This window comes from Apis laboriosa, unplaced genomic scaffold (genome assembly GCF_014066325.1).
Source record: "Apis laboriosa isolate Shangri-la unplaced genomic scaffold, ASM1406632v1 scaffold58_cov148, whole genome shotgun sequence".
NCBI lineage: Eukaryota > Metazoa > Arthropoda > Insecta > Hymenoptera > Apidae > Apis > Apis laboriosa.
Genome location: NW_025223827.1, coordinates 662,735 through 680,585, shown reverse-complemented (window position 1 = coordinate 680,585; position 17,851 = coordinate 662,735). Strand labels below are relative to the sequence as shown.

The 17,851-nt window shown below is 26.1% G+C and overlaps 3 protein-coding genes across 6 annotated transcripts in view; 1 reads left to right on the top strand and 2 right to left on the bottom strand.

The window, feature by feature from the left end:
• Positions 1-9,943, bottom strand: part of LOC122717753 (calcium uniporter protein, mitochondrial) — an 89,416-nt gene extending 79,473 nt beyond the window's left edge. The window contains exon 1 of the mRNA XM_043942133.1: positions 9,699-9,943. Coding sequence (XP_043798068.1) covers positions 9,699-9,803 — 105 coding nt within the window. The 5' untranslated portion in view covers positions 9,804-9,943. The remainder of the gene's footprint in view (positions 1-9,698) is intronic.
• Positions 9,944-10,778: 835 nt separating this feature from the next.
• Positions 10,779-12,394, top strand: LOC122717787 (ammonium transporter 2-like). The gene is made up of 2 exons (XM_043942180.1): positions 10,779-11,523; positions 11,627-12,394. The coding sequence occupies exons 1-2, from the start codon at positions 10,819-10,821 to the stop codon at positions 12,320-12,322; spliced, it is 1,401 nt and encodes a 466-aa protein (XP_043798115.1). The 5' UTR covers positions 10,779-10,818; the 3' UTR covers positions 12,323-12,394.
• A 1,705-nt stretch (positions 12,395-14,099) lies between these two features.
• Positions 14,100-17,851, bottom strand: part of LOC122717746 (bifunctional heparan sulfate N-deacetylase/N-sulfotransferase) — a 193,235-nt gene continuing 189,483 nt past the window's right edge. For all 4 annotated transcript variants that reach the window (XM_043942118.1, XM_043942117.1, XM_043942119.1 and 1 more), the window contains 6 exons: positions 17,230-17,358; positions 16,976-17,158; positions 16,670-16,890; positions 16,146-16,424; positions 15,583-15,880; positions 14,100-15,516 (listed from right to left, as the gene is read on the bottom strand). In XM_043942118.1, coding sequence (XP_043798053.1) covers positions 15,406-15,516; positions 15,583-15,880; positions 16,146-16,424; positions 16,670-16,890; positions 16,976-17,158; positions 17,230-17,358 — 1,221 coding nt within the window. In that variant the 3' untranslated portion in view covers positions 14,100-15,405. The remainder of the gene's footprint in view (positions 15,517-15,582; positions 15,881-16,145; positions 16,425-16,669; positions 16,891-16,975; positions 17,159-17,229; positions 17,359-17,851) is intronic.

Here is a 17,851-nt window from a genome sequence, read left to right as displayed (position 1 = left end):
AATACATGATAACAAAAGATTGCGTGTAAAACTAAGGTTACAGTAAAAGGTTGGCTGTATTTGGATGAAAAATAAAACTCATACTAATCCAGATAAAATCCAGATAAAAGTCATTTATGTTTCTATAGAAATAAAAGGAAAAAAAAAAAAAAAAAAGAAAAGAGAGGAAGAGAGTTCTCTGGGTCGAGAGAATGTGCAGTAGAACAGATCGATGTCCATGGCGCCTGCCGCAGACTCCGCAGTCCAGAGTTGGGCATTAACCCGTTGAAAAAATAACTAGTTAAAAATTTCGAATAAAGTTGAAGTAATTATTTATGCTAAATAATATTTAACTATTATAATTGAATTGTTTTTCATATAACCTCGACACTACAATAATTTGACACTATAATTATTATAATTATTACAATTATTTACGATTATTATTATGTTTTGAACAATAAATTATTAAAGTAACTTATCAAAGTAACTTTAATAATTTAAAATATAATAATAATATATAATCGTAACTTCAACTATTAAATTTTGTCCAACACTGTCGCAGTCTATGTATCTGTCTAACTGAGAGAATGTACTAAAGTGGAACTAGATATACTAATGACAATGTCGAGATAATTGTATATATTATATGCTTGAGAAATTCGATTCTTTTTTCGAGCAATTATTGAGACCTTATTCTATGTTCTTTTAGTAAACATTTATAATTGATATGTTTTTATAATAATTGCACGAAGAATATATTTTATTTGATAGAAAAATATGATCACTGTTTTTCTTTTTAGAATAAAGCTCCTTTTTTAGATGATAAATATAATTTAACAAATAAATAAAAGTAATATTTATATTTATTAGAATCAAAAATTATATTTTATGATTTTTCACGATAAAAGTTAAAATTTGAAAAAAGTTAATTAAAGTTAATGAAAAAGAGAATATTGAAGAATTGTATTCGAATTACCAGTAAATTAAGATATCAGGAACAAAAAGATTAATGATAATTTTGAAAAAAAAAAGAAAAAAACAAGAATCAGTATATTCGTATACACTTTAAAGATAATTATTACGTAATAGAGTGAGCATTTTATCAACAAATACGTACATATAATCGAGAATAATACGCAGTAAGTGCTTATAATCATAAACTTATAGAGAGTATATATAATAATTGTTTTATTATATATAATATGATTGTATCTATGTAATCAAAATTGCAGAATTGTTATATTATATATGTATTTTGCTAAAATACAGCATTACATTTATCAAATCAGACAAATTGATTGCTTTTGCAAGAGCTTTTGATAAAATTAATGTTGGCATTTATATCGCGAATCGAACACCAGCAAAAAAGTATTCGATATTCGAGATGATCAATTAATAACATATTTAATGTTTGTTTAAAAATATATCAATTTATAATAAGGTCTCAAATATAATCAATGTACTTCAAATTCATAATGGAATAATTGAATTATCATTTAATAATCATTGAAAACTAGAACAGAACGATATTTTCTTCAAATATTTAAAATTCTTCAAATAAGAGAATATTTGATTAATTAGAATTTTTTGATTAATAAAAAAATGTTTGAGTCAATCTGATTACTGAATAGGTTTTGTACAAAAATTCTTGGACATTCATTAAAAGATTGATTAACAAATTTGAAAAAGCAATTTTAATTAAATAAAAAATAATAAAAATTTTTGGTTTTAATTAATTTTATTTTAAATAATAAAGATTTTATATTTACAAATCGATTTATAATTATTTATGAAAAAATTTCGTTTTCAAAATCAAATTTGAAAACTTTTTAAGTAAAATTGAATAAAACGAATTATACGAATAAATTGACTACTAAATTTTTTATTAGATACAAATAAATTATCCATAAGAGATTATTCTACATATGAAAATAAGCAAAAAATGAAATAAAATTTAATTTTTTATTTTTGAGAAAATCGAGATTAATATACAGTTAAGAAATTAAATAATCGATTTTCTAAAATTCATATTTTTTAAAATTAATTTTTAAATGAAATGAAATTAATTTTACATTTCTTCCTTATTTTTAAAAGGAAAAAATCTTTATTAACTTTTTATTCGTTTATTCAATTAGAATTTAATCAATTACTTGTAATCAAAAAATTTTTTCTTATTTTTTTTATTTTTTTAAAGAATTACCCTGAGGTAAAGATGCTACATGTTTTATTAAACATGTTATTAAACTACATTATTAAATTATAAATATTCAAAGTAATTTATATCAAATTTAATCAATTTACATTATTTATTATAATTTAAGGTAAATTTTGTTATGTTGTTGTTTAATTCAATTTAATTTGAAACATATGTATGATAAATTATTAATTTCATTAAATATCTTGTAATATTTCTTATTATTCATGTTTTAATATTATTTCATATTATTCATGACATAAAGGTAATAAATTTAATTAATTGTACTCGATTAAATATCTTCTTTGTATAAAGCGTTCCAACCGAAAATATCTTAATCTTAATTTTCAATGCAATATAAATCAGTAGTAGACAAGACCTAGTTGACAAACTTTTTCAATAAAACGAATGTCAAAATTATTCGCTTTAACAAAATGTCTTTTTTTTAAACTAAAAATATCTCTTTATATTCAAGAAACAATATTTAATAGATTCAATGGAAAGAAAGTATTAATGTTTTTTTTTTAAATCTATCTATTTAGACAGTATAAAAAATTATACGGAATGCAGATTCAGATATATAATAAAAATAAATTTTTAAAGAATATTTCTAAAGATTAATTTATTTATTTTCCTTTCCTTTAATTTCAAAATTACACCACACTTTTGAAGATATGATAATCATGCGGTTACAACCATTTTGTGATATAAATTCCAAGTAAACGTTTGCTTATATATCAGCTTTGAAATTTACTCCTTTATTAGTAGTGAACATGTAATTTTTTTGGTTTACTTTAATCCTTTTTTAATTATATCTAATATTTTGTTTTGATTAATTATCTCATTTACTAATAAGAAAATGTTATTTTTTATTCATACTAATACTTATTATTACTCATTACTTACTACTTATTACTTTTCTATATTAAAATTAAAAACTGAAGTTTTCTATTGTAAAATTGAAAATAATTAAAATAAATTTTAAATTCAATTTGAGATACAAAAAAGAAATAAAAAAAAAGAAAATCTGATAATAAAGATTGCTTCATGATTTTTTCAAATTTTTGTTTTTGCTTCAAAAGAATTACATCTACTAAGTGGCGAGTCATGTGAAGAGTGCATGAGAGCACTTGCCGTCTGTTTGCCAACTGTTTCTTGGTTACAAAATTACTACTTGACATCAATTTTTTCATGAAGAAACGATGTTGTTTAATCTCAAATAACAGTGTTAAATAAGTGAATTTAAAAATCTGTTCAGTTGTCGAGGTGCGTTGTCGAAATTATAAATCGGTTCAAGAATTTCTTACGGTCACGAAAGATTATGATAATTAATACACGTTACGGTAAATTAACATGGTGAAAGTTTCATCGTGTCTGAAGATTTACGGATAACATGTGATTGTATGTGATGAATATAAATGTGTTATGAGGTTCAATTAAAACCGGATCGCAGATGTTTGTGCAAATGTTTCTTTGTAAATTAGAAAATGAAGTTAAATGAAGTTAAATAAAGATTAGATTTTCTAATTAATATTAGAATGATTATTTTTTCATAAGTATATAAATATAAAAAAATATATAATATTTAAAAATTAATCTGAAATTAGTTAAAATATTTATTTTGGTATTAATATTTTTTAATTTAAATAATTCAAAGAATTAAATATAATAGAGATTAATAATTATTACAATATTTTATTAGATAATTCTAATAAAATCAGTTTTATTCATCTGATGACGTATTTTTTTTTACATTGTTATTTTATTAGAAAATATATTTCCTTAAAAAATGATATTTTGTTTTCTGTAACAGATATGAGTCACGCTGGGAAATCTAAACACCAGTGATTAGCTTATCACTAACACAAATATGAATATCTAAAAAAATATTTTTCATAAGTAGATTTTATTAATTTTTTTTAAAAATCGATTAAGATTGAAACATATTTTTATTTTTAAATTAAGAAACGAATTACACATTATGCGATCTTCTATTCGACATATAAAGATTTCTTATTTTTGATGATATATTTCAGAATTCTAACAAACGCTTTAAAAGAGAAAACTCTAACTCATTATTGGATTTGAACTTTTCACACTTTTGATTAAACTCTTTTAAACTTTTGAATACTACTGACTATTGCTATCTCTATTATTTCTTGGAAGACTTTTAATGAAACAAAACTCTATATCCATATATAAAAAAGAATCTTATTAATTTTATACGATAGCATATCTATTTATTTATAATTAAAAAACTATTTTTATGAAAAATTTCATTCTATTCATAATTTGTGGAAAAAATATTTATTTCTATATCTTTATCCATTATACAAATAAAGTATTAAAAATACAAAAATTATTACTATATCCATTACTATATCCAGTCGATAAATATTAACATTATAGAATTATTAACACTCTAGTCACGCAACGTGAAATTCATCACGTCTACAAATGATATGACGCGTGAGTCAATGACTTTTTATGCAAATCTATGTCAGAGTAATGACCGATTTTTTTGCTGTGATTTTTTAACAGTTATAATACGTTTATGTATGTTTATTTTTTTCTTTTTTTAGAGTATGAAACGGCAATTTGAACAAATCATTGCACGAGAGTAATTTATTCGAAACCATTAAACTCAAGGACATTTTAAGGATTTTTGAATATCATTCCCATTAATTTTTTACCGAATGCAATTTCATTTAAAATCATTAATTTACGTAAAACTTATAATTAAAGAGCTTCTTTGAAAAGAGACCAATTTTTCTTCAAAAACTTTTAAATTTTTTGAGAAGAAATGGAGAAGAAGAAAAAAGGAACGTAGAAAATAATATTTAAGACATGGAATTGGGATTTGATGAAAATTCAATGAGGTTAACATAGAATTAATCTAGGAAATTTACATATATGTATGAAATAAAAAAAAATTAAATTACAAGTTAAATTATTCCATTATATTTGCTTTCAATAACAAATAAAGAAAATAATTAAAAAACTTGAGAAAATGATTTATCAATAAAAACTTCTTTTCATTCTATATTAATAACGATGAGAACAGAAAAATCGATGTAGAGTCGATATAAATTAATATAAAAAAATAAATTCTCCTTAATTGAATTCGAAGAAGAATATTTTAATTTAAGCATCATTTTAATAATAAATATAATCGATGATTAATTAATAGAGGATATATTTTATGATCACATTATTCATTCATTGTATTCATTATCGGATTATTATTACTCGATCGATAATTCGATCGAGTAACAAATGAATGTAGGCAAAGAAGAATTCTCTCGTTTATGTCGAGAGATGAGGCGTATGATTACGTAAGTTGAATCACATGATGTGTTGGATGACATAAATGTATTAGGAATGCTTGAAATTGTATGGATAAATCATAGGGATACAAGATATTTCGACTACAGTTTCAGTGTAATACTCTATATCATGATCTGTCACAAGTATAATTTGTACAGTAACTTGATACTAATCTCCTATATTATGTAAATCTGATATATGATTAATATTTGGGATTGTGTGAAGAAGAAATTTTAAAATATTTTAAGATTCTTTTATATTTAATAAAATATGATAAAAAGAGAAACAAATATATATAAAATTAATTATTGATCCTTTTTAGTTAAATTAAATAGTTAGATCGTTTATGTTTATGATAACTTATTTAATTTTTGTATTTGTTTTGTTTTCAATAAAATGGAAAAATTTTTTGAATATTTTGATACTTATCTGTTTTTATTATATTATTATATTATTATATTATTATATTATACAACAACAATTTGTTAAGACAAATATTAAAAATTTTTTTTGATAAAAATAAAAATTCAAGAATAAAATTTTGCTTTAATCATTATTTTCTTACGAAAAATTGAAGTCAACAAAATTTTAAAAAATAAACAAGTTTTATATTTTAATTACTAAAAAAAAAAATGATACAGTTTTATATCGTAATATTGCTAAAAAATTTCCTGTTCTTTGCTTTGCTTTTCATATTGTGTGGATTTGTTTCTAACATGAAGTTTATTAAATATTAGACAAAAGGCGGTAGTATAATATTTGTGTTTGTATATTATAAAATTCTCTAATTTTATTCTTCGGATAATAATATTATCCGTATGAAAATTGAAATTATTTATCTTTATTTTTTTGAAACATTATATTATTTTTTGCATTATATATTTATTTGTTTCAATAAAATAGAATGAATTTGTTTATTTTTGTAATTTTAAAAATTTCAAAAATAATTAATCATCCATATGTCATCCGAATTTTGGTTATAAATCAAGTTAAACAAATTTTTACACGGATCTTAAGATGCTCAAGATATTATAAGACGTAACACATATAATTAATCATGATAACGAATTGATGGCGTCATGTGATGTGCACCAATTATTATATAATACTATCATGATATACATTCTAGTGCAACGACGATTCCTTTGATCCTGCTAAAGCTAGGTACTTAGTTCGATCAAAACCGCGATGTAATTAGTCTATTGATATGAATGGAGATAGCGAAGTATACAATCTAGATAACTAGAATTAAATTATGAAATGTCTTTTTAATAAATCTCAATCTATACATTTATTTCACACATTATTGCAATTTTAGTATACAGATTAGAATTATTGCCATTTCTAATGATGTTATCAATAATAAATATTGATTAGTGATCTTTAATTGCTATTAACTATTGATTATGCATGACAAATGATATTATACATAATATAAATATAAATATAAACACAATTTTCTCTTGAATAATGCGGTTAAGGATGCTAACTGTTTGCATAGATCAGCGATGGATAAAATTTAAGTTAAAGTTAATAAAGTTATTTCAATAATTTATTATTCAAAATATAATAATAATAGCGAATAATTATATTATCAAACGGTCGACGTTATACGAAAAGCAAATCAATTATAATAACTACGAATAAATATTATTCAAACATTTTAATAAATACGTAAAGTAATTTTATTCGAAATTTTTAATTAGTTATTTTTTCAACGAGTTAATATCAAACTCTAAATAGTAAAAATTCATATAGTTTGGAGGAACCTTTCTCGTTAAGAAACTAACACATTCTATTTTTCTATAATAATCATTTTTCTATAATATATATATATATATATATATATGTATTATGTTACATTATATATATACATATTCTTAGAATAGTACATACAAAATAATATATACAGAATTTTAATATAATTATGAGATAAGTAAAAAATAATTTCTAAGGAATAGTTTTTAAAAATCAAAATAAATATAAAAGTTGATATACATTTTATTACTGTTGTTTATTCCTTAAATTATAAACTATATAAAATTGTGATAAAATGAGATAAAGATAGAATCAGATAATTTTATTCCAGTTATTACTTGCAATGACTTTAAATATCGTAAAAAAAAAAATTGTGTATAATCGAAATCACGTTCTTCGAAGGACAATTATAGTAATCATATAATTTCGCATAAGCTACATAATATATTATTTATTAAAAAGTTTATATTTTAAATCAAAACTATGAATAAAATAAATTTCGATTCTTTTTTAATATTACAATATTTGTTTTAACTATAAAATAAAAACTTAGATTGAATTTTTATTAAAAATTGATTAAAAGGTTCCTATTATATTTAGAATTCTCGTATTAGCCTCAAAGGAATAATAATAATTTTTTCTGTTATGAATGAATCACTAAAATGAATGAATCACTAGAGACTTATTGAGAATAAATTTCTACTATTAAAAAAGGGATGATAAAAATTCCTATACTTCTTCATAAGCATCGATTATTATTTTAAGGAGAAAATTTTCATATCAGTTCGGAACTTGATCTTTTTTATTGTTGATTATCAAATATCTTTTGTCTAATCTTGGAGACGTATTGGCTTAGTCTACACCTTCAATGTCAACGAAGATGAATGAGGCAATAAAAAGGCATAACTGTGATTCTAAATTTTCAGAATATTATCTTGTTTTATATTTGAAACATTTATTTCTACTATTTATGTAATTACATAATTCAAAATTATAAATGCTTTAATACAAAAATAAAATAAGAATTAAATTTAAATTTTTATAGAAATAATAATATTGATATGATAATAATTCAATTTCTAAAATAAGATAAAATCATATTAATTATTTACGAAATTCAATTCATTGTCTGCAAATTAGACTACCATTTAATTCTATAAATGAATCTAAAATAAATATGATTTCGTTATTATTTTATCGAAAACAAAAAATTGTTATTTATTTGATAATTTTGATATATTCAATTATATAGATTGATGTAAAAAAATAAATTATAATAATATATGATTTTATATTATAAGAATTCTAAGAGTTTATACTATAATTAGTTAAAATTTTTGTCGAATAAATATTATTTGCTACAACAGAGTATTATAGTATATTTCCATTTATTAACTTACAACATTCAATATTTTTCCAAGAGAGTAGCATACAAGCAATATTTAAAGAAAACTGATTTTCCATTTCAATATCGGTTGCCAATGTGATGAAAAATTGATTTACAATTTTCCTGATTCTAACGAATATATTTAATTTATAATGTTTGACAATTTTAAATGTTTGACAACGCATGCTATAATCAACGCGATAAGTTTAATATCGAGGTAAACGTAATCAACATTAGTTATAACAATGTAATATTGGCATATTTCAGACGTGGCCTTTGCAAGACTAGATTGAGCACATAAATTCTTATTAACTCGTAAAATGATTTATTATAGGATATGATAAAAATATCAAGCTCAATATGATAACTTATTGTTATATTATGTTGTTAATGAATTAATTAATTCAATTAATTAATAAATAATTAAATTGAATGAAATAACTATAACAGTTGATAGCAGATTTTATAATCATATACAAATAGAAGGAATGAGAATTTACACAATTATAGATGTTTCATAATTTTCTCGGAATAGCATATAGTAATGATATTTATATCATAAATGAAACGATTGTTTGTAAATAGATATTTAAAAAAAATATTTTAAAAATGACATGAATTTTTCATTCCACGTTTATGGTATCCATATTTGATTAGAACACAAGAAATACGTATTATGTATGCATCGTGGATAATATATACCGGTAAAATTTTGCAAATTCATGAAAATTCAGTTTAACTCATGTCTAAAAAAAGAAAGACCGATTTCAATTAATCACCGATCACATTTGGAAGCTTGTTATTCATATTATTAAAAAAATTCATTCATGAATTATACAGAAAGGATAATGGAAGGAAAAGATATACTATATATATGAAAGAAGAAAAGAACATGTATAATCGTAAAACTTAATAACCTATAGAGATCGAAAAAAATATGCGATTTTAAACGAAGATATGCGAAGACAAACATTGTTAAAATATATTATGTAGTATTACATTACAAATGTTATGTTACTATAAATAAAAATAATGTATGTCAATACTCACATTCCGGTAATTTTTTGTTGTAACCAGGGTGGAGGATACAGTTAACACGCGGGATACTTCATACCATTTGACAACATACAGAGCGCGGCAGCATACAGTAGCCATCCTTTTCTAATATTTTCTCTGTCAAAATTTTAATAATGAATATTTCAAAACTATTTTTTTTTTCACGAGTCACTTTACACCCAACACTGAGAAACGAGCAACCGACTTCAAGCAACTACCTACGTCGACGACGGGCGGCATCGCTTACCGACTCGTCCCTGCGACTCCAGACCCCGACCTTGCAGCGGCCAATAGCGTGACATGCGCGAACCGCGCTTTGTTACTTGCCATTGGTTCGCTAGTTTCGAACCAATAAACACTGTACATGATTATTCGCGCGGAATATATTGAATATTTGAATTGCTAATCCGTAGATTTTCTATTTATCTGATTATTTAACATATTAACTCTTTACAGATGGGTACTCTCTCTATTCCGATTCTCGGCAGATCGAGGATATTTTACATAAAATAAGATTATAAATTATAAAAATCTAAATATTAAAAATAAAGAATATTTCTTATAATTTTAGTATTAAAAATTGAACATTATATACATCAGAACTTAATTTAACTTAATTTAATTTTATTTAATTGTTTAATTATAATTTCGATGCTGTAACGATGATAAAGAAAATTAATTTTAAAATATTGTTTGAACGATAAATAAATATTTCTTTTTAAACAAATAAGATTATCTAATCTTATTTACATCTAATCTTTATATCTATCTATTCTAAAAAAAAATTCTTATTAATATTTTATTTTGTTATTGTTAGTTTTTTTAACTTATTAATATCAAGTATTATTAATATTTTTTTTTATATTATCGCTATTTTTTTCGATTCTAATAATATGATAGGTGCTATATCATATGTGCTCGTGGCAGCACAAACGACAAATATCAGATTATGTCTAATCAGTGTTAAACTTTGACATTTGTTTTAACCTTACTAAATTTATAATTCCTTTTGTGTATCGTGAATCAGAGAATTGTGCTTTAAACGGATAGCTTTTAGCATTTTAATAATGTAATCAAAGATATTAATTTTGATTGATTCTTTTTCATTGAAGGTATGACTAACATTTTGGATTTCGACTATTATTTTTACGATTATTCGAATCGTACTCAAGCCTTAGAAAATATAATCGCAAACATTCCCACATGGTTGAGTTTCGTTCGTATTGTTCTTGTTATATTACTGCGTGCTGGTTATGTATTAATACATATTGGTAGTGTACCAGTGAATAACATCAACTTAATTTTATTGCAAAATATTATTGACATTTGCTGGATAACGATGATTTATTCATTACTTGGAATTATCATCGCCTACACTGGCGACGTACACGGTGTGATAGGCGCAGGACATTGGATTGGTGACCATGATGTCGATAAAGACGAACTCATAACCGGCTGGTCAGCTGTGGTAATCACAGCTGCAATTTGCACGAGCGGCATAGTTGGTCGGACACATACCGTCGGTTATATTATCATAGGATTTTTGCTGGCTGGTATAGTGCAACCATTTTTAATCCATTGGATTTGGACACCTCATGGATGGATGCGAAGAAATGTATTAAATAAACAACACGTTCATTTTCACGATTATACCGGATCTGTGGTTATTCATGTCCTTGGCGGATTGACAGGATTGATAGGTTGTTTGACACTTGGACGAAGAATACTTCGCTTAGACGCTATAGATGAAGCAAGTATTGCTGTCGGTGCCTCAGGAAATGTTTTTGCTGGTTATTTACTTGTGTTTGTAGGTCTACAGGTAAAATTATATATTATTAATATATTAATATTTTCAAGTTTTGTTTGCAAATCTATATGGAAACAATATGAATTATTTTCGTTGATTATTTTGATCTGTTTAGAGCCTCAGTTTGACAAATATTCAATTAGAACATTTCGAAATGAAAATTAAAAGAAAACACAATGTCTTTGTCAACAATATATTGGCCGCGAGTGCGTGCAGCTTATTTGTTGTAATCTTTCATTTTGCATATCCTCAAGAAGAGTTTAACCACTGGACTGTAATGAGATGTGTACAAGCAATGATAGCTGGAGTAGTAGTAATATCTGCTGGAGCGGATGCTTATTCTCCATTGGCAGCGATTATTCTGGGCGCAGTCGGAAGTATCATCTTTTATATAATTTCGAGATATATATTTCGAAGTGCACTTGAAGATTATTGCAACATTGTAGCTACTCATCTGGTCTGTGGTATATTGGGAACTGTCTTAGTCCCCTTTTTTTATGTACAAGAGGATGATGATGTGAAATTAGTTTTATTAAATTTTGGCTGGCAAATGATTTGTTTAATCGTAGTAATTGTTTTAGTTTCAATTATTATGTATATTGCCTTTATTATTCTGCAATTTGCCGGTTTGCTAAGAAATAGATCGGAATATTTGAATCATTTAAGAGCTAATGTAGCTGAAGGAAGAAATCAAAGAAAAAATCTGTTAGATAGATTGTTCCGCATGGATAGAGATGCCGTTTATCTTCAACCGGGTATGAGTTTTGGCGAACCACTCGGTCTTCGTAGAACACAAGAAAGAGAAGAATAATACAGACCAGATGAAGCGAAAACTTAAAAAAATCATTAATTTATATAAAATATAAATTTTTAAATATTTATATAAAACCGACTAATCAAATTATATCAATTAATGCAAAGAAAAGGATTTGATTTTACTTCAAAAAAAAAAAAAAAAAAAAAAAAAATTAAGAATCTCTTTTATAATGAATTTTCAAAATATATAACAATAAAAGAATAGTTATAAGAAATTCAATATCGAAGATTTTTAACCCTTGTTTTATTAGAACTTACGGATTATTCGTACAGTTATTACAGTATTTTACAATAGAATAATTTTAAGTTAAATAATTAAAGTTTCTATTAAAGTCATACACATATTCTACACGCGTCTTTTTTTTATTCATACAATGACAGCTTTTCTCTCTTTTTCGTTTTTTCGTTTACACAACAGCCTGTTAGGACATCTACAAAATGTTATTTTTCACGCGTTCATTTATATAATTTGAAATGCAAATACGCGCGTGATTTTACATAAGCAATATTTTATCGTTGATTCACTTTTAACTTTGTGTAAAATATTAGTGATTTATTAATTTATTGATTTATATACATAAATATAATGTAATTAGTGTTCGATAAATGAAATGAGTACTTAATAATTATAATTATAATTGAATAAATTACTTAACAATTATAATTTTAATACAACATATTATTTCAAACATTTACATCAACAGACAATATTTAAATAAAAAAAATTAATGAAATTTTATTTTATAAATTAAAATTTTATCTGCTTTCGAAAATTTTATTATATTAAAAAAATGTTTATACATATAGCAGAACCAACGATGAAATAATGCTAATTGGAGCATTTAAAACTTCATATTCGAATACTGAATATCTTGCTATAATTTTAGCGATTTCAGTTTGTCACATATTATTGTCAGCTAGTAGCAAATCGGACAATTTTTGCTACCGCCATGCCGAACAAAATCGAATATAATATTGACTCTAGAGATCCGACGCCGCAATTGGTACAATAATACAACTGTATATACAACACTGGTAAAATGGCACGATTTGACAAAACAAATCAATCGTTTAATGTTAATACCATTATCATTAATTATTATTATATTAACAATAAATTTTGTACATGTGATTCGTTAAACGTCACGTGATACGTTTTAACGGCAGTATAAAAATGAAAACAAAATATACAAAATGTAACATAACATTGATAAAGTAATTCGTAATATAAAATGTTTCATTACTGATGATACATGATATTTTTTAAATATATATTTTACAGAGAATGACGTTATAATTTTTAATGTACATTTTGGATCAAATATAAATTTTGTAATGTGTATTATTTTTACGATGATCAAATAATTATAAATAAATATTTATCATGTTAATCTTTTTTTTTATTTTAAGTAACAAGAATTTTTTAAAACGAGACACTATTATATAATTATTATAATTTATAGATGAATAATATTAATCAATATTAAAATAATGCTAAAAAATTAGCATATCAGAAATAATCGGATCAAATTTAACGAATTAAATCTAGTTATGAAGAAAATAAAAATTAATATATCGTATCTATAAGTAACGAAGATAGTTGTAACTGATATGCTTCCAACAAATAATTATCGTCGTTAGATTATTTTGTGAATAACACAATTTTATTCACAGCAGTTGATCAATTTCCACGATATACGATTCATTATAATACATCAGGTATTAAAGTTTCCAAAAATCTCATGATTTTCTTCAACAATGAATAAAAACTATTTTATTTTCAAACATAGGATTATTATTAAATCCAAAATTTGTATGTTTTAAACGTGATAGTATGCAATTATTGCAAATAGGCAGTTATCACTTCTCCACTTAACGTCATTATTCGCCAAAAAATGATCATCAATAATCATTTGTGAAATAGTTTCTGATTTTCCATCTTATTAAGTCATTATGATACATCTATAATCACATCAAAACAATACAATACATAAATGTACAAACGGACGCGATCATACATCTTTTATCGACTTTCTATCAGCAGTACCAAGAATAGTATTGTCAAAATATACATAGAATCATCATATAGCTTTTTTCTTGTTTTTTATTTATTTACTTTTTTATTTTAATACGCTTACAACGAGAATTAATGTACATCGTGTCTCTGAGAGAGTAAGTGGGCGAGAAAAAAGTTCAAACTTTCCAAAAGTCTCACACTCGCAGAAGCAATCCTGCAATTAGTACCAGAAGTGAAGGACTGACGGATCGTCGATTTAAATATCAACAAATTCGATTTATCCATTAATTATTTTCATGAGGAAATAAATCTCTTCAAACATTGCAACACGATTTGGACAGATCTTGTCTCACAAAAGTCAAGTTTCTAAAATACAATTTTTTTTTTTTTTGATCGCTTCTAATTTCACTCATTAAAGCATCCTTCTTCTCTTTACTACTCAAATTTGTAAAGAGTCATTGTACCCGAGTCGACAAATTGTTTATGATTATCATTACGCAAAGTCAAAATGTGCGTTTCTGTTTGTGGTCTTTTGATTTATTAATTATATTGTCGTCTTCTTCGTTGAAGAAAAATATGTTGTACTAAGATTGAAGAAGAATTTAACTCGAGTACAAATTAGGAATTCTCTTTTTTTCTTCTTATTATATTATAGTACTATCTTTTAGTAGTAAAGATCAGAACGAAAAGCGTCCAATCATTACAGACGGATGATGGCACCAGCGAACGGGCTGTACTCTTAATAATCATGTTTTCTACGACGCAACAACGATGACAATAATAATATAACGTTAATAATAGTGCTATTGGCTTAACAACGATCGACAGTCACGATTCACCTTAAAATCGTTTAGTGACTAGTTTCGCAGGCTTCCCACGGATCTTAGGCCAAACCACTGGGATAGGCCACTGCAATGGTCCTTCCGTCGAGGATTTGGAGTCCAGTGGAATATATCGAATGTACAATTATGTTACAGATCTTCAGCTAATAACCGGTGAATTTCGTTCACCGTAGAGATAAACAATTCAGAAACGGTGTCGTTTCATATAATCGACGTTTGCTAGGTCATCACCGTGTCGGTAAGATCTTCCTTCAGCCATTGTGGGATAGTTCTCAACCCGAGCCGTTTCAATAATTTCACTAGAGCCGTGTTGTGGGATAAATAATATCTCTGCAAAGAAACAAATAGATTAAACCGATCATCCTTTCAATTTTTTAATCGTTTTATCATAAATACCTGTAATAATTTGTACGATTTATCCTCCATAGGCGGATATTGACGGCCTTTGCTCTTGCCAAGGCATTTCGTTCGATCCTCATTGGTAACTTGACAAAAGAATCCTTTCTTCGGATCGTACCTCAAATGAGACGAGTAATTAAAAGCGGGCGTGATCTTGAGGAACCTTTGTAACTCGTGCAACGTCTCTACAGGATTTTGTCGCAACTGTTCGCCGTCTATAATGTGCAATTGCTGAGGCGGATAATAGGAAAGCCATCTTTCCAGATGCTGAGCGTATTTTCCGGGATTTAAACATCTGTAAGAGATTCGAACAATAATATTTGTCGCATCTATCTTCTCGAGTACGATTAATATTTAACCATATAAACATAGATGTATTCGAACATCTATTAGCAATTTAGATCTTTGCTTATCTATGGCAACAAGATAATACTATTATTTAGCTATTCAGTTATTCAAGAATTTTTTAGCGACTCGTTATTTTATTTGGAACAACTATAGATAGTACAGTGCTCGTTGCAACAAAATTATTCGAATGACTGTACAATATTATAACCTACCTATTCCTGAGATCGCGTAGGGGTTTTGGTGCTGTATCGCTTGCAGTGATAACCGAGTGAAAGGAATAATTATTTGCTACAGGATCGCCATGAACTCTCGTGTGCTGGTACCATGAATAGGCACGCCTAGCAGGCGAAAGTAGTATAGTAATTAATTTTGCTCTGGGTAGAAGAGCGTGAGCTCTGCGTGGTACTAACTCCCCATCGAAATAAGTTGCAGATTTTTCAAACAGATACCGCGAACTCTCGTTTTTCGATGCTGGGAAGAAGCTCATGTACCTGAGGATGAAACAGAATGATAAATAAATGTGAATTGATATGATTTGCGTGTTTCTAAAGTTGAAAAGAATCACGCGTCCAACCACCATGGCGATTATGCCAATACCAACAGAATTATCGATATTTATATTTTGTAATAAAATATATATTTTATATATATATATATTAAAAAGTATATATTATATTAAAATGTATCACATCGAAATTAATAAATGTGTTAACTTCTTAATTTCACCTTAACTCACCAATCAAGGCCTTTGTAATAATTTTTCCCATTGAAGAACTGAATCTCCTCGAAAGTGTCAGGACTTGGCAAATTGCTGCTTATCGCAGGATGAATGGAGAGGAAAGTATAGAGAGCAGTAGTGCCAGTTTTTTGAGGACCAATTACCAGAAACCTTGGTAGTTGGTCGCACGTCTTGTTCCTCGACCAAATCTTTTGATGCCTCTGATCATCACAGGGATTCTTTAACACGAAAGAGAAACTTAATTATTCGCAACTTGAAAAATTATTATACTTGATATTATATAGCAGTATAATAACAACTTACACCCCACACAGGATCAGATTCCTCAGGATAGAGTTGAAAATATCTTTCCGCTAATTGAAGAGGCGGTGCACTGGATAATCTCAAATTCGTCCAACATTGGATAAATTTAATCACAGACTCGAAGGTGTACAATGCCAGACGATCGTTTCCATAATTCGACATGTGCGTCATAAAAATATTGATCTGAAAGAAATGATAATGAATTTGAGAAATTTTTCCAAAACAAATTATAGAATAAGTACTGGATTACCTACAGGATTGTGAACGATTGTCTGGAAGAGTTCGCCACCCTGTATCGATCTGTCCAGTTTCTCTCTTCCGCCTGGATATCTATCGATGAAGATTGTGTGTGTGAAAAGGCCACAGGTTTGTCTCGGTAGAACCTTGCACAGAAACAAAGAAAAGAGATTGTCACGCGTTTCGTTTTATCGTTTAATTCATCGCAGTATAGAATTGTTCGCTCCAGGGAAATCAATCCTTTATTCTTCTTTATCGGTTCGATGGTTGTTTAACCGTCGAAAAATCCACAAAAGAAAGAATTCACAAAAACGAAAAGACGTTTCGCTTGCAATTTTATCGCTGTCATGTCGTTTATTTGCTATATCAAGTCGATCCATCGATTTTTATCCTCAAGTTTTGAAGTATTCTTGTTCCTCAATGCGAGACAATGCGAATAAAAGTGTTGAAAAAGTGTTGATAGTGGAAAATACGAAACTGTGAAATTATCGATTCGTTCGTTTGTTCGATTAGGAATTCGTTTATTGCTTTAACTTAGTTTTCGAACAGGCAAGCAGTTAACGTCGAACAATTGACATTGTAATAGAAAAATAGAGAAAAAAAATTGTTCAATTCTCGAAAAAGATTATTCAAATTGAT